This window comes from Canariomyces notabilis (assembly GCF_033297395.1).
Source record: "Canariomyces notabilis strain CBS 508.74 unplaced genomic scaffold N656scaffold_23, whole genome shotgun sequence".
In the NCBI taxonomy this organism is placed as follows: Eukaryota; Fungi; Ascomycota; class Sordariomycetes; order Sordariales; family Chaetomiaceae; genus Canariomyces; species Canariomyces notabilis.
The window spans coordinates 104194-123541 of NW_027041845.1; the positions used below are offsets into that span (position 1 = coordinate 104194).

At 55.1% G+C, this 19348-nt stretch overlaps 5 protein-coding genes across 5 annotated transcripts; 2 read left to right on the plus strand and 3 right to left on the minus strand.

The window, feature by feature from the left end:
* Positions 1-4464: 4464 nt before the first annotated feature.
* N656DRAFT_791571 (sure-like protein) lies at positions 4465-7334 on the minus strand (the record flags this gene model as incomplete). The annotated part of the gene is made up of 3 exons (XM_064816989.1): positions 4465-6025; positions 6252-6317; positions 6382-7334. 3 exons carry the CDS (start codon positions 7332-7334, stop codon positions 4465-4467), a joined length of 2580 nt encoding a protein of 859 aa, XP_064667274.1.
* A 427-nt stretch (positions 7335-7761) lies between these two features.
* Positions 7762-10069, minus strand: N656DRAFT_782537 (uncharacterized protein). The gene is made up of 2 exons (XM_064815778.1): positions 8812-10069; positions 7762-8749 (listed from the first exon to the last, which is right to left on the minus strand). The coding sequence occupies exons 1-2, from the start codon at positions 9615-9617 to the stop codon at positions 8224-8226; spliced, it is 1332 nt and encodes a 443-aa protein (XP_064667275.1). The 5' UTR covers positions 9618-10069; the 3' UTR covers positions 7762-8223.
* A 290-nt stretch (positions 10070-10359) lies between these two features.
* N656DRAFT_791573 (uncharacterized protein) lies at positions 10360-11112 on the plus strand (the record flags this gene model as incomplete). The annotated part of the gene is made up of 2 exons (XM_064816990.1): positions 10360-10587; positions 10642-11112. 2 exons carry the CDS (start codon positions 10360-10362, stop codon positions 11110-11112), a joined length of 699 nt encoding a protein of 232 aa, XP_064667276.1.
* Positions 11113-12665: 1553 nt separating this feature from the next.
* On the plus strand, positions 12666-15997 carry N656DRAFT_791575 (uncharacterized protein; the record flags this gene model as incomplete). The annotated part of the gene is made up of 2 exons (XM_064816991.1): positions 12666-12677; positions 13391-15997. The coding sequence occupies 2 exons, from the start codon at positions 12666-12668 to the stop codon at positions 15995-15997; spliced, it is 2619 nt and encodes an 872-aa protein (XP_064667277.1).
* A 291-nt stretch (positions 15998-16288) lies between these two features.
* On the minus strand, positions 16289-18954 carry N656DRAFT_316292 (uncharacterized protein). The gene is made up of 4 exons (XM_064809219.1): positions 18205-18954; positions 18095-18141; positions 17570-18040; positions 16289-17503 (listed from the first exon to the last, which is right to left on the minus strand). The coding sequence occupies exons 1-4, from the start codon at positions 18843-18845 to the stop codon at positions 16524-16526; spliced, it is 2139 nt and encodes a 712-aa protein (XP_064667278.1). The 5' UTR covers positions 18846-18954; the 3' UTR covers positions 16289-16523.
* Between the last annotated feature and the right edge of the window lie 394 nt (positions 18955-19348).

The following is a 19348-nucleotide window of genomic DNA, read 5'->3' on the forward strand; positions in this document are numbered from 1 at the left end:
TAGCGCGCCGAGTCGTAGCCTCGCTGGTTTGCTGGGTACGTATAGGGTCGTTCTGCCTTGTCCAGCCACGCTCGGTCGACGCGGCAAGTCTCAGTCGCGAAGGCTTATTAGTATTTGCGAGGTTGCCCGATCTCGGGTGTCGGGTCAGAATGTCGAGGGGGGCCGGTGAAGACTATCAAAATGCCCATCAACCACAAGCGTCGGCCCAACTCAAACCTGGAGGGAACCTAGCTCTGGTTTCTCGCCGAACTGAGTGTGTAGAAGGGAATTGTGAGTATTAGGTACGGAGTACTTCAAGTACAGTAGGAAGCAGGATTGGGCGGGTGTGAGCAGCTGCTACAAGTCAGCAGGATAGACAAGGCGCAGTTATAGTGCATGCCGCGAGCCCAACATCACTCCAGTTGCAACAAACGTGATGCAACATCCCTAGCTGGGTGAAAGAGAGGAGAGAAAGGGAAAAATGTCAACCTCGGAGTGATGCGAACACCGCGAACATGGGAGCAGCAAAGCCAGCAAACCTCCCGTCGTCTCCTTGCCAAGTTGTGGCCCATGCCAGTAAATGAGGCAGTGCTAACGCCAAGCGAATTAAAATCAAGAGATTTTCGCAGTGTTACTGTGACCTCCACTGCCTCCACTCGACAGGGATATCCATCTCAAGTTAAGTTTCCTATTCCACCCTTGTGCTTGGTTGCGGTTAACATGTCCTTGATGCTCTTCAGATGGCAATGCATTCTGGATGTGGCCAGTGGCCACCCTATCTTTTTCTGGTAATCTGGACTTTGATGCAGAGTATGGCCTTCTAGAAAACAATCCCATTGTGGTAAGTTGAAAAAGGCGTGTTTGTTGGGTTACACAAGATGTGAGCATATCACGGTGCAGATCGCGATTAAGTACCTTACTCCGTACTACTGCCCAGGCACGACGTTTAAGAGTACTGACAAGGGACTTCCTCTACTACAGGTATGTACTCTGCAGCCAAGTACCTAGTAGTACCTCGTTATCTCTAAGAGGCTAGCGTTATTGCACACGGGCTGACCAGCAAACAAATAGGGCGAGAACCCGTGCAACTTGCCCCTTTCCGGAAGGAAAAAAAATGTGTACCTTTGCTGTGCCGGCTTTATGCAGCAGCCACCCGCGGACCCCACGATACCCGGAAGTAACATTTCAACATTCCTGAGCAACCGATAACCTTGGAATGCCATCAGTTTCGCTTTGGAGACTGGACTTTCGTGTCCCCTACAATGTGTACATACATTGCTGTAGACTAATGTCCATTTATCTTTTGGGATGATCTTCTCGCCCTGACCTGTAGATTATGATCCCCAGGGCTAGGTACCACGACTAATGAATAAGGTATCTAGCCTATTTGGATCTGAGGAAATGGTGTGGCACAAAGCACGGCCCAGATCCAGCTCTGCATGCACAGCTTGAGACTCGGAGAGCAACAGAAGTATCCGTAAGGTAGGTACTCCGTACATACCTGTATTAATGTCGATTGTACAGTACTTCGTCCGTCTTTTCACATCGTATTCATGAGACCGCGATGGTTGATGGAAAGCAGTTCGCATTTTTGCATGAGGTAGCCTAATATACGAATACATACGAATACATTGGGGGCATTGATAGGTCAGGTAAATGGGTATTATACGTAATTACCGGTGAACACCTCCCACTTAAGTTACAAGGTTACTTAACCGGTTCGGCCCCACATTCACGATTCGGGACAGAACGTTGATCGGGAACGACCGATCACTGCAGCAAGGCCCCGCAGAAATATACTGGAGAGGCTGGCACTTTCCTACGACAGAGTACACTACATGCAGAGTGTCGATATTGTAGCAATGGGAGTCTCACCACCGGCCACCATGACAGGAGACGAAACCAGTTTAGCCACGCGGATCGAGGCGCAGTTTTGCCGCCAGGAGTCTCGACTTTCGTCGAGGAGGCGATCTCGAGGCCATGGAAACAGGCAATGCCGCTCGAGCATTCTGGTGTACGACTGATTGATTAGCTAACTACCCGGGCTACCTTAGGTAGGTCCACGACTCGGCTGGTCTTGCCGCTGATCTCAAGTCTCGGGTTAGGATGCTCTGGGGAAAGCTCTCGGCAGAACCGCTGCGTTTCATGAAACGCTCCTCTCCGTCTGCCGATTGGCCGGCTTTGACCTTCGAGTTTGTAGCACATCTCACGTTGCGCCCTTGATCTGTAACACAGGATGCAAGCGAAGAGTTCGATCCAGGAAAGACCTAAAAGGAAAGGAAACAAACAGAGTTTAACGGTTCGGCCAGATGAAGCTCGCTATATGGGCATCTGCAGAGATGTCCGTCTCACAATTGCATAGCCTCACTGCGCAGTCCCTTCTCCCGTCATCCGGCTTGCGCCCTCATGCACAATGATGCTATCTCTCGACCTTCTCAGCATACTGGACTCGTCCACAACAGTGCGTGATGGTGCATACAGTGCCGTCCAGTCTGATTACGCCTACACTGAGACTGTCCGCAATTCAGAGCGGACGGTTTATATTTCCTTGAAAACCAGCGGGGCTAGCGAGGCCGTTGAACAACCGGAAACTAGAAGTATTGATACTGATTTCTTCTAAGCCCCCGGCTTTTGTCGGATCCGGAGAAGTCGAAACGGCAACCCCTAAACGTTCATATGGCTGTGTCCGACTCGGGCGTCTCACGATGAACGACAAACAAAGCAGCCTCCCTCTCTTCGTTTGATGCCAGACATGGCCCTAACTAAGGCACTTCATCGTTTGCAAACCCGCTTCTCCTAAAGAGATAAACGTATTAGGTACTTGTACCTAGCTACTAGCCCACCGTTTTGATTCGATACAGAGTTGTTCGGAATCGATGCGAATAAGTGTAGCCTCTTGGCGTTCCGCTCCATTCTTCAAAAAGTTTTATTGTATCTCGATTTCTTGCCTTTCGCGAAGCTAAGAAATTATCGTGACTGATCTCTTGATACCGTAGACACAAGTCAAGGGCAATCAGAATTGCGCTAGCCGATTATGGTCTCACCGAAATCTTTGAGTTGTTTTCCTAAAACGGAAGGCGCGAACACGCGATAATCAAGCGACCTTTGTCGGAACATTCCGAAGAAGTGTTCAAATGTCCAGTGCCCAGCACGTCGCCAGCACCCTGCGGCCTGCATTCTGCATCCTGCATTTGATATTGCAAGGCGTCGTGCCTTCAAAGTCGTTGACAATTGGCCACGACATACGGATACCGTACCGGACATTGGGATCTGACGGGTCGGCCGCCCTGAGAAGCGCCCGTCGGAACTGGTAAGACTTGCCAAGAATGTAGGTCATCCTATAAGCTTGAATCGCCAGCATCATCAGGATATCTGGATACTTTTTGTCTCGCTGAAGAAGGTTGTCGAATATGATGCCGACCATAATCGTAGCGCCACTTAGCGAAATTCCCTCACGTTGGCCCAGATAACCAACCCCTCTCAAATTCTCACAGCAGGATTTTGAAATCGAACTTACACTTTCGGCCAACAGCGCCCAGCCCGCTGGGTTCAGTCGAGTGAGGCAGTGCAATGCGGAGTCGGAGCCCAAAAGATAATTGCATCTTGGCGCCACTCGACGTGCTGGTTTGATACCTTAATGTGTTGGCAATTGGCAAGGACCAAAGGAGCGTCGATTTACACGGGTCTGAAGCGGATAAGACTCAAGACCAACTAGCGGGATCAAGATGAATTGGGACTCTCCAGGCCGGTGTCTCTGCGACATAGTGTAGATGGAACAGGTGAAGAGAGTATAGACTGTCTGGAGTACAAGACTAAGGGTGCATTCATGCCTTGTCTTGAGTAACAATCGGAGTTTTTTATTGTATGTAGTAGTTATGATGCAACCCTCCAGCCTGTGTGTCTGTCTTATGGCAACACGGCTCTGACCTTTGCAGTAGATTGCTAAGACACACCGGACAGTCAGTCGTAAACCTGCCCAGGAGAATTCACCAAGACCACACAGCAAGATGAGACCACCTAAGCCTTGGCTTTCCCGGCACCGACGGAAGCGCAGCTATATACGCTGAAAATTTGCGTCTGCAGGACACTGGGCGCCGGTGACCTTGGACTCGTTGGAGTTGTATCCCCCGACCTCTCCACTGCAACACCACTCATCAACCAGAAGATCACCGTGAGTGGCTTCCCAATCAAGAAAGTCCCAGTGACAAGAAGTCTAAGCCTCAAACCCAAGAACCTGAGACCCAGTTACGTCGCGCGTCTCCTTCTCCGATTTGACCACGGTCGAGCGGTTCCGGAGCGGCTGCAGCAGATACTAGTAGTACGTGGACGGCGGATAGAATACCTACGCCAATTTGCCAACATTTGCCGGTCAGTCAATCAGTCAAGAGCACCTCCTCTCAAATGCCCCTGAGCTCGTCTCCATACGTGTGACCTCCAAGACGACCAAGATACCGTCCTGTCCGGTCATTTTGTGTGTATCCTCCTCTAACCCCGTCTCCTGCCCAAATCAACATCCCTCACCAGGACCATCCCATCATCTTCATCCTCACCTCCACCCTCACCCCCAGCCCCTTCTTGATGATTCTCTCCAGAACCACCAAGAACAAACCCCTTAACAGCCCTATTCACCACTCCCCTCCAAAACCCAGCCACAACCCCGGTCAACCCGGGCCCTGTCTGCTTGAAATCCGGAAAGGCATTCACCTCAAGCAGCCAGGCCGTGCCGGCTGCGTCGACCAGAAAGTCGAGGCCAAACACCTCGAATGCGTGCGGCTGGGGCTGGAAGTGCACCATCATGCCGCGCACGGCCGCCTCGAACAGCTCGCCTGTGACGGCGCAGATCTGTTCTGTCACCGACGCGATGGTCTCTGGGGACAGGGGCAGGTCGCGGAAACGGTAGACTAGGCTGTTGTTATTGCCGTTGTTGTTGTCGTTAGTGGAGGTGGTGGTATTCGCCGATTGGGTTTGGAGACACGTGTTCGTCAGGTGGGCGTCCAGGTCAATGTCCTGTGGTGATGACCCGGGTGGCTGGTAAGGCTTTGCTGCGAACAGCGCGAGCATGTCGCGGTAGACGTAGACCCGCAGACTGCCGACTGCGAGGGCGTAGACGCGGATGTGGAACTTGCGGTTGCCCAGCGACGGGATTAGGAGAGGTGGGTGGATGTAGGGCTGGGCGACGAAGTGGCGGAGGTGGGAAGTGGTGATACCGTCTCTGTCGTCTTTGCTGCTGTCATTTCCGCCACTGTGACTGTGATTCTGGTCGTCATCGTCGTCCTTCTCCTCCTCCTCGTCTTCACTCTCAGGCTCCCAGCCGTCAAAGATCTCCTGCAGCTGCTCCATGGTGCTAAACAGCCGGATCCCCTGGCCGCGGTCACTCATGCTGGGCTTGAGGATCCACCACTGCGTCTCCTCATTAGCTGCGGCGGTTGTACCACTCCTTTGCTCCGCCACGTTCTCGGCGTCACATCCGCCGGATGTTGCGGAGGAGGCATTCTTCTCCATGCTCTCCCGCAGGTCCCACGCCTCAACCAGGGCGTCGTCCAGGAATTCGGCATAATCCACCTCGAATGCTTCGCTCCGTTTTACGTGCGACTTGAGCACGGATTCGGGGTGCTTCGCCACCCAGTTGTCCACGGTTGCCGAGAGAAAATGCTTCCGGATGAGGGCCTTACGAATCATGTAGCTGTTGACTAGACACGTACCATCGTGGCTGGCGGCGTAGTCAAAGTCGATGCTCTCGTAAGGCATAATCTGGAGAATCTTGGCGGCAGGCTCGGGTATGATGTCTGCCAGGGCAATCTCCGGAGTGGATGAAGACCAGGTTGCTGGCGGCTCGAGGAGGACGTAGCTTTCGGGCGGCAGGAGAGACTTCATGGCCGAAATTATCAGAGGCTGGACATATTCGTCATCGTAGTCCACCAAGGCGTATGTGGGCCGGGATGCCTTTCCACGGATCGTGAGCTCCTGGGCCTTAGCCTCTGAAGTGCCCGTCTCTGCAGTCGCTGATTGTGACACCTCTCCAAATGTCGAGCTTCTAGAGGGACCCCTGAGACGAGAGAAGGCTCTGGTAAGAAAACATCCTGCTACGCAGCGAACAAAACCAGGATGTTGCAGGAAGAGAGGGACGTCAGGGGAGATATCTCATCTATTCCTAGACCATGCGTCTGTATGCTTTATCTGACACTGCTGCCATGTCTATGCATCGCCGTCTCATGATTCTCTTCGCATTTGTCTCTTAAGAAATCCCGCTGCAGACCAAGGGGCAAACTCACAATTGCAACTCTTGACCGTGCAGGTGCGTAGCAGTCTGAAAGAAGTTGGCCTTGAGCGGCGTGACGCTGCGAAAATGTGACAGTTAGCGCACCACATCACATCAATACACCAGAGCCAAACTACACTCACCTCGTATGTCCCTCCTTGACCGCCCACCCATCATTCCCCGGGGGGGCCTCGTCCACGCTCTGGTACACGTCCGTGAACCTCGGCGACCACTTGAAGTGTTTATGCGTATGACACGCCGCTTTCGCCTTCCCATCCCCTTGCGCCTCTTCCATGTCACTCCCCTCAGCCTCTCTAATCCGCTCCTCATCCTCCTCCTCGCCGTCCACACTCCCATCCACCTCGGTAAAACAGCTCCCCGCCATCCAATAGTTCTGCAACATGCCCGTATACAACACTTTCCCCTCCTCGAGCCCCTCCAGCAGCGGCACATTGACGCTATACAAATCCACACTCCCATCCGTCGGCCAATCCCTCGCGAGTGCTTCAATAACCCTCACACTCTGCCGCGTGGCCTTGGCGATGATGACGGGGTCATGGTTGCGCGAAAAGAAGGCGTAGCTCAGCGCAATGGCGCGGCGCTTACACACAGCGGCCTCGAGTGCGCCTCCGAGGGTGCCGCTGCTGAGGGCAAAGACGGCCGTCGTGTTGCGGCCGTAGTTGGGCCCGCTGACGACCAGGTCGACGGGCCCGCGGTCCTGGAAGAAGTGGTACAGGCCGATCTGCACGCATGATGCGGGTGTGCCATCCACCAGGATCCACTCCTCCGTTCCCGGGCGGGTGCTGGGCCGCGAGTGGGTCGTTCCATGCGCGGCGTCCATCCCTCCTTGGGCGGATGATGGGCCGTTTGGTTGCGTGAGCCCCGCGGCGGGTGCCGAGGGCGGCGGCGGCCGGTAGTAGATGGGCTTGACCGTCTGGCCGATCATGTGTGCCTTGCCGATCCACGAGCGCTGCGTGTGCGGGAGGCAAACGGAAACGACATGGCCGTGGGCCTGTAGCTCACGCACGAGCGAGTGAACATAGGGTGATGAGTGCGGCGAGGGCGGTCCATCGTCATTGACCACCAGGATGTGCATCTTGGCTTAGTTGGCTTTGGTCTGAATCTTGGTTTGTTGGTTTATCGGCCAGGAAGGACAAAAGGTAGGAGGGAGGGTATTGTTTCTTTCCTTTTTTCGTGTTTTGATTCTTTCCTTCTTGATGTGCTACGAGAACAACCAAGGAGTTCTACGCAATGTTAGTCAAGGACAGAAGTTGGGAAGGGTAGGTAGTAGGTAGGTTAGGACCGTTAGGTAGTCACGATTGATACCTGAATTCTAACGATAACCTTTACCCGGACCATGAAGCGGTAGGGGACCAAAACACTTTGCCCCTCTATTGACGTTAGGAGTGGGGTAAATTTGCAGCATCAAGTGGGGACTTCTCGACGAGGAAGTCACTGCGACAAAGACCAGCCGACTTATGAGATACTCATCACACTGCACATGATGCTCAACTCAATTCATTCCGAGTGCTGGTTGCCTCTCCTAGTCCCCGGTATTACTTCACGGCTGTAGCTGTGGCTGGCATATCACCACAGCTTGCCTACCTTAGGTAGGTACATACATACAGATATTGACAGTGACCGTCTAACCCTTCAGCTATCCGATTCTCCCTAATTCTGACACGACATTCATAATTTACTCCGGCGCCCTCGACATCCCTCACATGTCCTAGCCCGTGGCCTTTGATACCAGTAATCATCGAGCCATGTCCACAACTGTTGAAGACCAGACAATTAAGAGGATAGCCCAATTGCGCCAACGTGACGTACCAGTAGCATCCATGCTCTGCCGTCACGAAAATGAAGTATGCACGTCCGAAAACTCCGCACAAGGAAAACAAGGCCGCCTGGTCCCCAGAAACTCCGAATCAAAGCCCGCCAAATCTCTCAAGATGTTCTTCACGGGTACAAGTCCAAGACAACAATCAAGCCTTGGTACGCTTTGTCGAGGCAGCAGCCAGTTCATCACCCGGCCGCTTATGGCCGGTGCTCTGGGAGCCGTTCTTCGTCCGGCGCCAGCCGTCAAAGGGGCTCCGTTTGCCGGGCTGCTTGGACTTCATCGGGGTGGATTCGACAACTTTCTTATTCGCGGAACGGGTGGTGCGCGCGGTCGTGGGCGGTGAGGCAGGCGCGAACCGCGGGGCGTCGGGCGTGCCCGGGGCGTGCTCAACAAGGTCTGCCGGGGTAACTGGCTGGTCCTCCTCCATGCCGGCCAACACATGGTCCTCGATATCGGTTGCCGCTTCTTCGTCCTCATTGACAGTCTTTGACTCTCCAGCCTTGGTCGTGGGAAAGAGCAGACGGGGCTTGATGGAGGATCGGGTGAAAGGACGTCTGCTGCTGGATTCAACAGCACTTTCAAGCCCGCCCTCGCCATCATCCAGGCCCTCAGATTTGCCCGAACTTGACTCATCAATTTCAGAAAACTTGCGGAACTGTTTTTTGCCCCGGCTGCGTGGAAGAGATATTGTCAGCAACAGGCAAAAATACAAAAATCAAGGTTGGACACGTACAAAACAATAAGCATGCCGTCTTCGCGACGGATCGCCTCGTCTACCGACACCTTGCCTTCGCCAGGAATGGTAACAGTTTGGCGAGTGCTTCGGCGCTTCGGCGGCTCAGGAACTGCAGTTGACTGGCCGACATAGAACGGATTCTCGGCGCTGTCATCAATCTCGGGAATGCGCTCGTGAGAATCGGTATAGATCTGGATGGGCTCGTCGGCTTCCTCTTCATTACAGAAGCTGTCGAGAGTGTAGTTCTGGGTGCGCATCTTTCTGGGGCTTGGCATGACGTCGGCATCGTCTTCGTTGTGGAACAAGGTGCGCGCGATCGAGCCGACCTTGGCCTTGGCCTGTTCGGTTGGTGGCTTCTGTGGAGTTTTGGCCGGCGTGATAAGCATCCCGGCGCCAGCCAAGGCACTGGCACGGCTGGAGCGCGATTCAGGGTTGCTTGCCAATCCGAGAGCGACTGCAGCGTTTGCAGCGCTTTCGGCGGTCAAAGTACCCGAGAGGCGACGCGACGACTCCATGGGAGGCATGCGCTTCTTCTGCGGCGAAAGGGCAGGTGTAGCCAGGTTTGAGGTCATTCGCTTCTTTGATGATTTGGGCGATCCAAAGGAAGTTTGTTGTGGCTCCGAAAAATGGCGAGATGAGAGTTGGGGCGAAGGAGTTCTGTCGGCTGCTCGCTGTGCAATGCGGGTCGACTTGCGTGGGGTATACGGTTCATAAGGATCGGAATACCCGTACTGAGGAGCTTTGGGTGTTCGAATCCTTGGAGTTGCTCCTGGGGAAGGTGTAGAAGGGTGGAGGACCTCCATAGTGCCAACCGCTTTCGACATTCACCTGACTTCCCAAGTACCAATATCCTTCGAGCGGGTCCCACGTGAAATCAGATTGCGAAACCAGTGGTACTGGTACGGAATGGATCAGAGAAACGACGATGTTTGAGCAAGTCGTCGGGCGACGGTGATATCGATAATGGAACGATGCAACAATTGTCTCGCATGTAACTCAATGTAGCAAGTGTAGAATCAACAGCTGCCGAAACAAATCGCGCAGCATCCGACTCAAAATAATTAGCACTGACGGCAACAAAAAGACATACTAGGATTGCCTAGTTATCAAAGGGGAAGAAAGAGAAGATTTGACGACTTGATGATTGTAGGTAGTGTGAAAATATGTCGGTATCTGGGGTAGTTGTGCGAGATAGTGGAGGAGAAAATGCAGAGAAGGGGCTGGGAGCGGTCTACGTTCGGTTCTTAGAACACGCCCAACCACTCATTGGACACCAACCCCTGTTTTTCCATTAAATGAGTGTGACGCCAAAACACGCGAAACCCCACAATTACGCGACGCGTCTCTGGTCCCTGTCGCCCTGTTCTTTCCTTACCTGAACTGTCAACCCCACCATTTCTGCCAATCGGCTTGCAACAACACAATTTTGAGGGCAAACAAAACAACGTCATCCACAGCCCAACGCCAACGAAGCTTCAGACCAGTACAGACCCTTTTTCGCTGGATCCTTCGGCTCCATTTTTGACATCCCATTCTCAACTCATCATGGTCGACAACTTCGACAGTTCTGACCATGAAGGAGAAGACACGTTTGTGTCGCCGCCTGAATCGGCGCTGGGCCGGTCCAAGACACCCACCAATCATAGCTCGCGCTTCGATACAGAAGAAGCCCGCGAGGCGGCACTGCGCAAAGAACTAGAGGGAGTCAGGAAGATCAACGAAGTGATTGAGGGCGTCATCGGAACGCTGGAGAGAGCTAAGGGAAATATGGGCGTATGCAAGTCCTTGAAACACTCTCTGTTCTTTCCGCTGACTCTCGCTCTGCAGACTGTCTCTAAGACCGTAGACAACGCATCGACATTACTCAACACGTGGACACGCATCCTCTCCCAGACGGAACACAACCAACGGCTGATACTCAACCCGGAGTGGAAAGGCGCAACCCAGGACCTTATCGATATGGAGAATGAGGCGCTTCTGAAGCAGCAGGAGGCCGAGAGACGGGCAGCTGAAGCTGAGCGGCGGCGCGAAGAGGCTCGGAGAAAGGCAGAGGAGGAGGAGCGGAAGAGGTCTGGTTCTGCTGCGACCTCGTCGTCATCCAGGGGAATTGGTCGGGGCATCTCGAGGGGGAGGATCAGGGGGTTAACAAGGGGCGGCGCGACGGCAGGACCGTCATCGTCAGCCCACGGAGTCGACAGAACATCAAGCAGCATTGGGAGCTCAAGGCACACGACATCGGGCATAGCCAGGGGCGGATTTGGATATACGAGAGGTTCTCGATCAAGAGGCGTTAGATGAGTACAGGACTATTGGCAGCAGGATACGCGTCGCGATATGACTGTCTTCTATCCTGTGACGCCCTATCCTGTGAGACCCTATCCTGAACGCCTACCATGTCCCTCGTCTCTGGATGGGATATCCAAATCATAATGTACAGTGAGTATACCCGCTGCAGAAGCAGCTGGGCAGCCTAGTCCAAGCCTCAGGTCATCTTCTTGAAGAACTCGCTCAGCTTCTTCATCCCAGAGGTATTAACCTTCGCCAGCTCTCTAACGCCTCTGCTCTGATTTGCCTTCTTGACCTTCTCCTCGGCCTCCTTCTTTCGCCTCTTCTCGGCCCGCTCGTCCTCCTCTTCGTCCGCTGTCCTCTTCCGTGAAAAGTCGGTGGTCCTCGCGGCAGCAGCATCCTGACGCAGCTCGGCCAGACGAGCGAGGTACTCATCCAGGGGCTTCAAATCGACCAGGTCGGTCGCCTTGGCCAGCGCCGCCTTGAGCACCTCTGCTATCTCCGGCGCGATGTACATCGAGCAGATAAAATCAAAGGCGACCCTCACCCGCTGCAGCTTGACCACCTCCTCGGACGCAGCCATGGCCCTGACAACATCGTCCGCCCCGGCCGCATCCGCATCCGCGTCAGTAACCGAGGTCGCCGCCGTCGTCGCCGCAGACACTTCAGATCCCAAACTAGCCTCCGTCCCAGAAGACTCAACACTCGATTGCGACTCCCCCTCGGTCTCGGAAGGCGTCCCGGTCTGCTCCCTCTCCTTCACACCCTGACCCGGACCCTGACCCTGACGAACGACGCGCACGCCGAGGACGGGTGCCTCGAGCGCGCGCGTGACGAAGCGCTCCTCCAAGCTTGTCGGGAGCCCCGCAGCGGCGCCGGTGTCGTCCCAGCTCCCCGCGGCCATGCGCTGCGCCTTGTACAGCACTTCCCGAAACACCAAGTCCTCGTTCGCCCGGTACATGGTCTCGCCGCCGGCTTCGACTGTGTCGCAGACGTCGGCGAGGCGGGATTCCACGACTTGCTGGATGTGCGGCCAAGACAAAACCTCGGAGAGGTGCCGCGAAGGGTTGGCGAGCTGGTCGAGGTGGTCGTCGAGGGAGATGAACATGCGCGGCTTTTTGTTGTTGTTTTTGTTGCTGTTGCTGGGGGATAGGAGCGCGGGGATGAGGAGGAAGAGCGGGTCCATAGGAGTTGCTACGTAAAGGTCCGGGAATTGGGTTATCTGCGTTGGGGGTTTGTTGGGCGCATTGCTGTTTTCGGTCGTGGCCGGGCCGGTTGGAGGAGTGAGGAGCCAGCTCTCTGGAGCCTTGGGAGGTGGGGAGATTCTGGTGAATTCGAAGAAGCCTGCTTTGGGACATACGAGGTAGCGGGTGGGCTTGTTGTAGCGGGGATTCTGGAGTGCGACCATGCGCGCATCGGGTGTTGCGTCGTCTGGGATGATGAAGAGTTTCGCCGGCTTGCCCGACTCAGCGGGGAGCTTGTAGATGGAGTTGGTCGGTTTCGCGGCGGCGGACTTTTGCTCGGCGGTGGCCGCTGCTGAGGCGCCTTTGGAGCGCGTTCTCGCCATGGCTAAGTCTGTTATGAGGCGGGATCAAGGTGCGCCAAGGTTATGAAGTTAGTATAAACCTTGCGTCGCGCATTGGGTTTCCAAAAGGCTGCGAAGATGGTGGAAATCTGCTGAGAAAGTCAATCGCCCATGTCTGGGGATTCTGTAACCAATGTTAGGTCAAAATCTCCTGGAATCTGAAGTACGTGGTATGAGGACGAAAAGATGCAAGGGGTCATCTCAGCCAAGACCCTTGTAAGTGATGTTAAGGTTGAGTGGATGAAACGCGACTTGGACGCGTGCTGCGCGCGTTTCTTGCAGCCGGGCGCCAAGCACGCGTCGCAACTTCCGAGCGTGTCGCATGATTGCTTTCTCAGTGTCTCACACCATGGCCTCTTCCCGTTGAACGCAATTGTACGCCTTATCGAAAGAGAGGCGCTTATCGGTGTCTACAACTTCGTTGACAACAATTCTTTTCGCCGGGTACAACTGTCCTGCAGCTACCCGACCTTGCTGCACTTGTCACTCATCAATTGGTGGGCATTGGTCGATATTGCGGGACTATGAGATGGTGTACAACTGTTTCCTCTTGCATTCCTGGGGCTTCATTCCGGCAATTGTAAACAAATTTCAAGCTTGACGATTGTGTTTCCCTTCTACCTGGCCTCCCAATACACACAAAGCCGATTATCCAACCCATCAGCCCATCAGAAACTCCGTACAACCCAAATCATGGCTACCCAGTGGCCGCCCAGGTCACCACACGAAGTCTTGCTCAGCACACCAAGAGGACGGGAGAAGCTGCGACGACTCCGTGACCGCACATCTACATCGCCCTCACCCTCGCGGCCCCGATCAAGGCCAATTTCCGCGTTGGCTCCAGGATCTAGCATGGGGGTCGACGATGAGCTATTCGAAGGCGGCGACGTCGACGAGGATGGCGATGACGAGGAGATGTTGCAGCTCAAGCTTCAAGCGATTCAAGCACAATTAAGACTCAAGAGGCTCAAGGCCGCAAAAGCACGGAAACAAGCCGGGGCAGAGTCAGAGGCAGGAGCTGGAGCTGGAACCGGGATGAGGGAGGTTCCCTTACAGTCGAAACTCGCCGCGGCACGAGACAGGTTGGAGAGACAGGCAGCACAAAATGCGATCCAAGTGCCAGCCTCGCCAATCAAGAGGCCAGCGAGCGCAGCAATTCTAGAGCAGACTTCGCCACAGAGATTACTGCTCGGAATCGACAAGGGACGGAAAGCGGCAGACGTGTCACTAAAGAAAGCTCCCAGCCAAAGGAAAGCGGTTGAAGGGCGCTCCAGCAGACAAACGACTCATAGTATAGGGGCAGAATCGCCATCGCAAGGTCAAGGGCAACAACAAGCACCCCGGCCGTTGAGTTTTAATGAGCGGCTGGCAGCTGCCCGCAACGAGGAGAAAGCCCGCCAGGAGAAGAAGGAAAAGATTCAAGGGATCCGGAGCACCGCATTTAGCGTTGGGAAACAGGAGATGGAGGAATACAAGAGCAGGGCACTCGAGATCCCCGATATTCCTTTGAAAGCTGAAGAATTCTCGAGGGAGCAGGTTCTTTCCTCAATAGACAGGCCGTCCGGCGGTCATCTGGAGAGCAGCAGCACTGTCCCTAATGTACGGTCAGGGAAACAATTAGGAGACGGCGGCTCTGACCCTCCCGCACCAACAGCATCCGACCCGGATGCAGGCTACGAACCGTATTCGGGACTCCATCTCTCGAAGCGAATTCTGCCACACACAGTCTTATCCCGGGCGATCCAAGGGAAAAAGGCATATGTTCTCAAGGATCTGCTCCGCCACGTCAAGGCGCCAGACTGGTCACTCCCAGATGTCGAGTCCGACATTGTTGTTTATGCCATTGTCGCCAGCAAATCCGAACCGCGCAGTCACCGGCCGGGCCCTGGCCGCGACGGGAAAGCCCAGAACCGTGGAAAGTACATGGTACTCACGCTCGTCGACCTCAAGTTCGAAGTCGAGCTCTTCCTGTTCAACTCGGGCTTCGACCGCTTCTGGAAGATCACACCTGGCACGGTGTTAGCCATCCTCAACCCGACCATTATGCCACCTCCGCCGGGGCGCGAAGCAACCAACCGCTTCTCCCTTGTCATCAACTCGGACGCCGACACCATCCTCGAGATTGGCAACGCCCGCGACATTGGTTACTGCAAGAGCATCAAGAAAGACGGGACGTACTGCAAAAGCTGGGTGAACGCGCGCCGCACAGAGTACTGCGAGTTTCACACCAACGAGGCGGTGCGCAAGGCGCGCGGCGGGCGCATGGAGCTGAACTCCACAGTCGGCTTTGGCAGCGGCGGAGGCGAGCGAAAATTCAATTCGCATCGGATATACGCCCAAAGCGAACAAGAGCGCAAGCGCAGCGAGGAACAGCGCAAGCGAGGCACCTACGACCACGCAACACAAAGCCACTTCTTCGTCAGCAGCGCGCACCGCGGCGCCGGTCTGAACCCGGACGAACGGGAAAACGGCCTCGCCAACCGCCAAGAGAGAGAAGAAGCTCTGAAACGACGGCTGGCGCAGAAGGAAAAAGAGCGGGAGATTGCCCGCCGCCTAGGGGAGCTCGGTGGCGGCGCGGGGAAGATCTACATGAACCGCGCCGCCGCTGTTGCTGCTGATCCTGCTTCTTCTACTACCACTACCTCCACCGCTCCCCGGAAGGCTACCAAAGGAGGAAGAGAAGGGGAACTTGGATCCAGCTTCTCCTCCGCCACCCCTCCCTCCTCCTCCTCCTTCTCGTCCTCCGCCGTCCCGACCTCGGCCGCGTCCTCATTCAACACATCCATCGAACAACAACCCCCAAAATGGGACGCCCGCTCGCTCGGGCTAGTCGGCCGGCGCGGCGCAGACCAGCCCAAGATTGACCTTGGTCCGGTCAAGCGCAAGAGGGCGGAATCGGCGGCGTCGAGCTCGACTGTTGTTAGCGGAGGCGGGGCTGGTAATAAAGCTGGTGGTGGTGGTGGGCTAGGGTGGGGTTCGATGCTCAAGGACAAGCTGGGCCGGATGAGGGAGGGGGAGAGGTTGGATGGGCGGCGGGTGGTGGATATGAAGACGGGGATTGGCGCGGCGCTGGTGGGCGCGGGTGCGACTTCGCCATCAGGTGCGGGTGCGGGTGCGGATGCTGCTGCCAGCAGGGGAGACAAGTCACCAGTGAGGAAGAAGACGAGGTTCGTCACGGACAAGGGGATTCGTGAGGCCGGGAGGGATAGTCTGGGCGAATCGCTTTTGGCGGGGACGGCGACGCAAACGCGACGTCCTGTGGTGTTGGATGACGATGATGAGGATGACGATGATTTGATTATTGTCAAGTGAGGTTGGGTAACCGGGTTTCTTTGGGACTGTACGTGGTACGGATGGGTGGTAGGGGTTGGGAATATAAATTGGAAGGAGGTGTACTTGTATAGGTAGCGTCTCGGTTCTACGCATTCAACGGGGCATGGAGGTTTTGTTTGCCTGGTTGTCCGGTTCTGTGCTTATGGGGTAGGGATTAGAAGGAGGTACTAGGTAGATGTGCTGACTGGGCCAGCAGTGATGCGACTGCCTGGGTCTGTCCAGATCAGAATATATGCTGCATAGCAGGTTTCCAGATTGCAGGAATCGTGTCCAAAGGGGGTTGAGACGAACACACAGCACCCGCCTTCGTCGAACTATTGTCCCCGAAGATATAAGCAGCCGTGTTTGTCCTATCTATCCCATACTGTAACAACCCAGGCCAGGAACTTGGAATATCGTGATACCCTCTGCTCTGTGTAGTGTCTTTGTCGTGTCATGCCTTTACGTGCTATCAACCGTAATTCCAACATAGTAATACAAACCAACTGAAACAAATGACTGACTATTACCCCACGCGACTGGCGCCTCTGGTGGACCTCGAAATGGCCAGAAGGGGAATTCCCGATTCCCAACTCAAAGTTGTTCGAATCGACCTCAGACCGCTCGGTTCTATCAGGAGCACTTCTCTCCCGCTATCGTCGGTCCGAAGTTTCGCAACCAATCCCCCTAGCATGGCGCCTTTTCGAAGCCGAGCAACCAAGCCCGCTAGCATAGGGACCTTTTGCCACCAGGACTTCTTTCCCGTTCCGGCATTCGGCCCAGCCAAGCCTGTACCCTCTGGTCCGCCGCTCCTTATGCAACACCGAAACTTCTCAGCAATGTCCATATCAGGAACTCCTGTAATCGCGGCGGGCCGGTATCTTTGAAAGAAAACCATCCAAACGAGCAGGGCGCCGATGAAGAGGACGGCCAGTACGGCCGTGACGGTAAACAGACACACGACCCAGGTTTGCCCCTTGAGGCGCTCCATGATCCTGACGCCCACGGCCGTCGTCAGCATGTCTGCCGGGAGCGGGAACTGGAGCGAACCGAAGCCGTCAGGATCCCCGGACTGTTCCTGGATGGTCGAGTTCGCAAATTGGATGGCGGTCACCATGAACTGCAAGGGGATGGCTAGAAAGTTCTCCAGGTGTTCCATCGGCGTGTTGGCGTCGTCGGGGAACTCGTCGTCGTACAGCCGTTGCAGCCACGCGAGGCTGAACGTGACCGAGTCTATCATGCTGCGATCCAGGCTGTTGGCCTGGTCGGTTGGTACCAGCATGCGGCGCCACAGAAGCTGGTAGTCGGACTCGTTGAGCGGGACGGCCTGGGGCTCCGAGGTGAGGGTTACGTCGAGTATGTGCAGGTCTTTTCGCCGGTATGAAGTCGTAGAATACTGCTTGTACGCGGACATGCTTAGTTTCGTACGAATCGGTGCGCGCGTCCAGCTCGTGTCGTTGAAGCATCTTTTACGGTCGCTTAACCTCGTAGGACACGGCGCCCAACCTAGAGTCGAGCCGTGTTAGGGTCAAGTAGTAGGGTCATTTCAAGTCAGGGCAGAGAATGACTTGCCTACTTCAAGAGATGGGGGTGCCGGTCTTGTGCAGATTTGGATGGCGTCGTTGAAGCCATGGCCGTAGACGGTACACTCGTGGTTTCTGTCGAAATCTGAGGTCGGCGGCAACGGCTTGTATGCCAGCAAGAAGCCGGGGGCATTGTGAATTCCGATGGCTTCGTGGTCTTGAAACAGGCCTCCTTCTAGCAGGGTCGAGTTCAGCAAAGAGCCGTTCAGGGCCCTCGCCGTTTCAAGGCCGCCGGGGATGAGGAACGAGCGGCAAACGCCGTCGCAGTTTGGAGCCGGCATGCCAACCGTGTACTGCTCGTAGCTGAGTAGAACCTGGGTAAAGGCCTGAAAATACATTGCGATACGAGAGGGACGGAGTGGGCCTAAACTCAAGACTCGCGGGTCCATGGGTGCCAGGCCAGCGTAAACCTGGACCGGAGGACCGTTCTCGCGGAAGATATATTCAAAATCGGCGTTGACTGGGTTTCCATGTTAGATGGCTGCTCCAGCGGCAGGGCGAGTAAATATCTTACACTTCAAGATAGCGCCGTAATAGATGGTGGCCAGGGGCAGACCGAGTCTTTGTGGTAACCGTAGGTCAGTGATAACACTCCCCCGGAAGTTATAGGGGTCAAGCATTTACCTCACAATCCCAAACGCCCACGTTGCGGGCGACTTCCAGTTTCCCAGGGAAATGAAGGCGGACGCATGCCACTCGGTGGCTGAACCCATTACCGCAAATAGGGCCAAGGGGATGCCTTCAACGCGTGCTGCAAGGAGCCAGCGTGCATGGTTCAGAACATCACCCAAGAGATATGCCACCAAGCTTGCGAAGATGGTAGAGCAGATGGAGAGGATCCAGTTGGCAGTTCTTGCCTCCATCAACGCATCGGGAATCCGGGGGTCAGCAGCTAGTAGCGCCTGGTGGACGTAGACGAGGTACAGAATGGTGAGTAAGGCCGTCACCCCGAACAGGAGCAGGATCGAGGACAAAGCACGGGCTCGGGTCTTCACGCTACATTGTCTGTTGGCAATGTTGGATGGCACATCAATGGGATCGCTGCTGTGGCTAGGTCCAGGCGGTCCAGGCTCCGGTTCCGGCGAGCCCTGTGTAGGCTGTTGTCTGGGATCGCGCAGGCCAAGTTCCAAATCCCCTGGGAAATTCTGATTGAGAAAAGCAGTGCTTTCCATGCGGATAGTGTGGGACGTTTGATGCAGCTCGTAAGTGATCGAGGCACCGGACGACCCTTTCCTTAGGGCACCACGGGGCTTTTGAGCTTCCATCAGTATTAACTGGCTCCAGGGGCTTCAATACAGCCCATATCGAAGCTGCCAATAGTTCCTGCATTAGGAGCAAACACCACACACAGATACGAAGCGTGGCTGGTCCATCTCTGGAAGCCTCGGCTCCCAACTAGGAAGGGCCATGTAGCACACAATGGGTCAACCACAGTATCTCAGCTATCATTAGGCCTTCTTCACCGAAAGTGCACTCATTGCTCATGCAAGCCACATATTCCATCGGACCTGTGATCGTTTTCATTTTCATCTTGGTATGTATCCACTGGCAAGCAATCCCGTCGGACTGGCTTGCACAGCCTCGTTGTTTCACCATGTTCGTTGATGCCCGCCGTTTTGAAACAAAAGAGATCTGGTCATCATGAAGAGTTGAGGCTGTCGAGGCCTCGAAGGTCACAGAGGCTGTGTGTGGGTGTGACATGACCCTTAATTATCCCCGTACCTGGTCGCTTGACACGAGGAGAATGCATTTCCTGTGAAGAAATCAT

Bases quoted from the DNA above. Each gene is read 5' to 3' on its own strand.
- N656DRAFT_782537 (XM_064815778.1), bottom strand. From the start codon at position 9,617: ATGGAGGTCCTCCACCCTTCTACACCTTCCCCAGGAGCAACTCCAAGG. The intron at 8,750-8,811 runs GTACGTGTCCAA...TCTTCCACGCAG, and splicing joins GACGGCATGCTTATTGTTTT to CCGGGGCAAAAAACAGTTCC.
- N656DRAFT_316292 (XM_064809219.1), bottom strand. From the start codon at position 18,845: ATGGAAGCTCAAAAGCCCCGTGGTGCCCTAAGGAAAGGGTCGTCCGGT. The intron at 18,142-18,204 runs GTAAATGCTTGA...GTTACCACAAAG, and splicing joins TGGGCGTTTGGGATTGTGAG to ACTCGGTCTGCCCCTGGCCA. The intron at 18,041-18,094 runs GTAAGATATTTA...ATGGAAACCCAG, and splicing joins TTACGGCGCTATCTTGAAGT to TCAACGCCGATTTTGAATAT.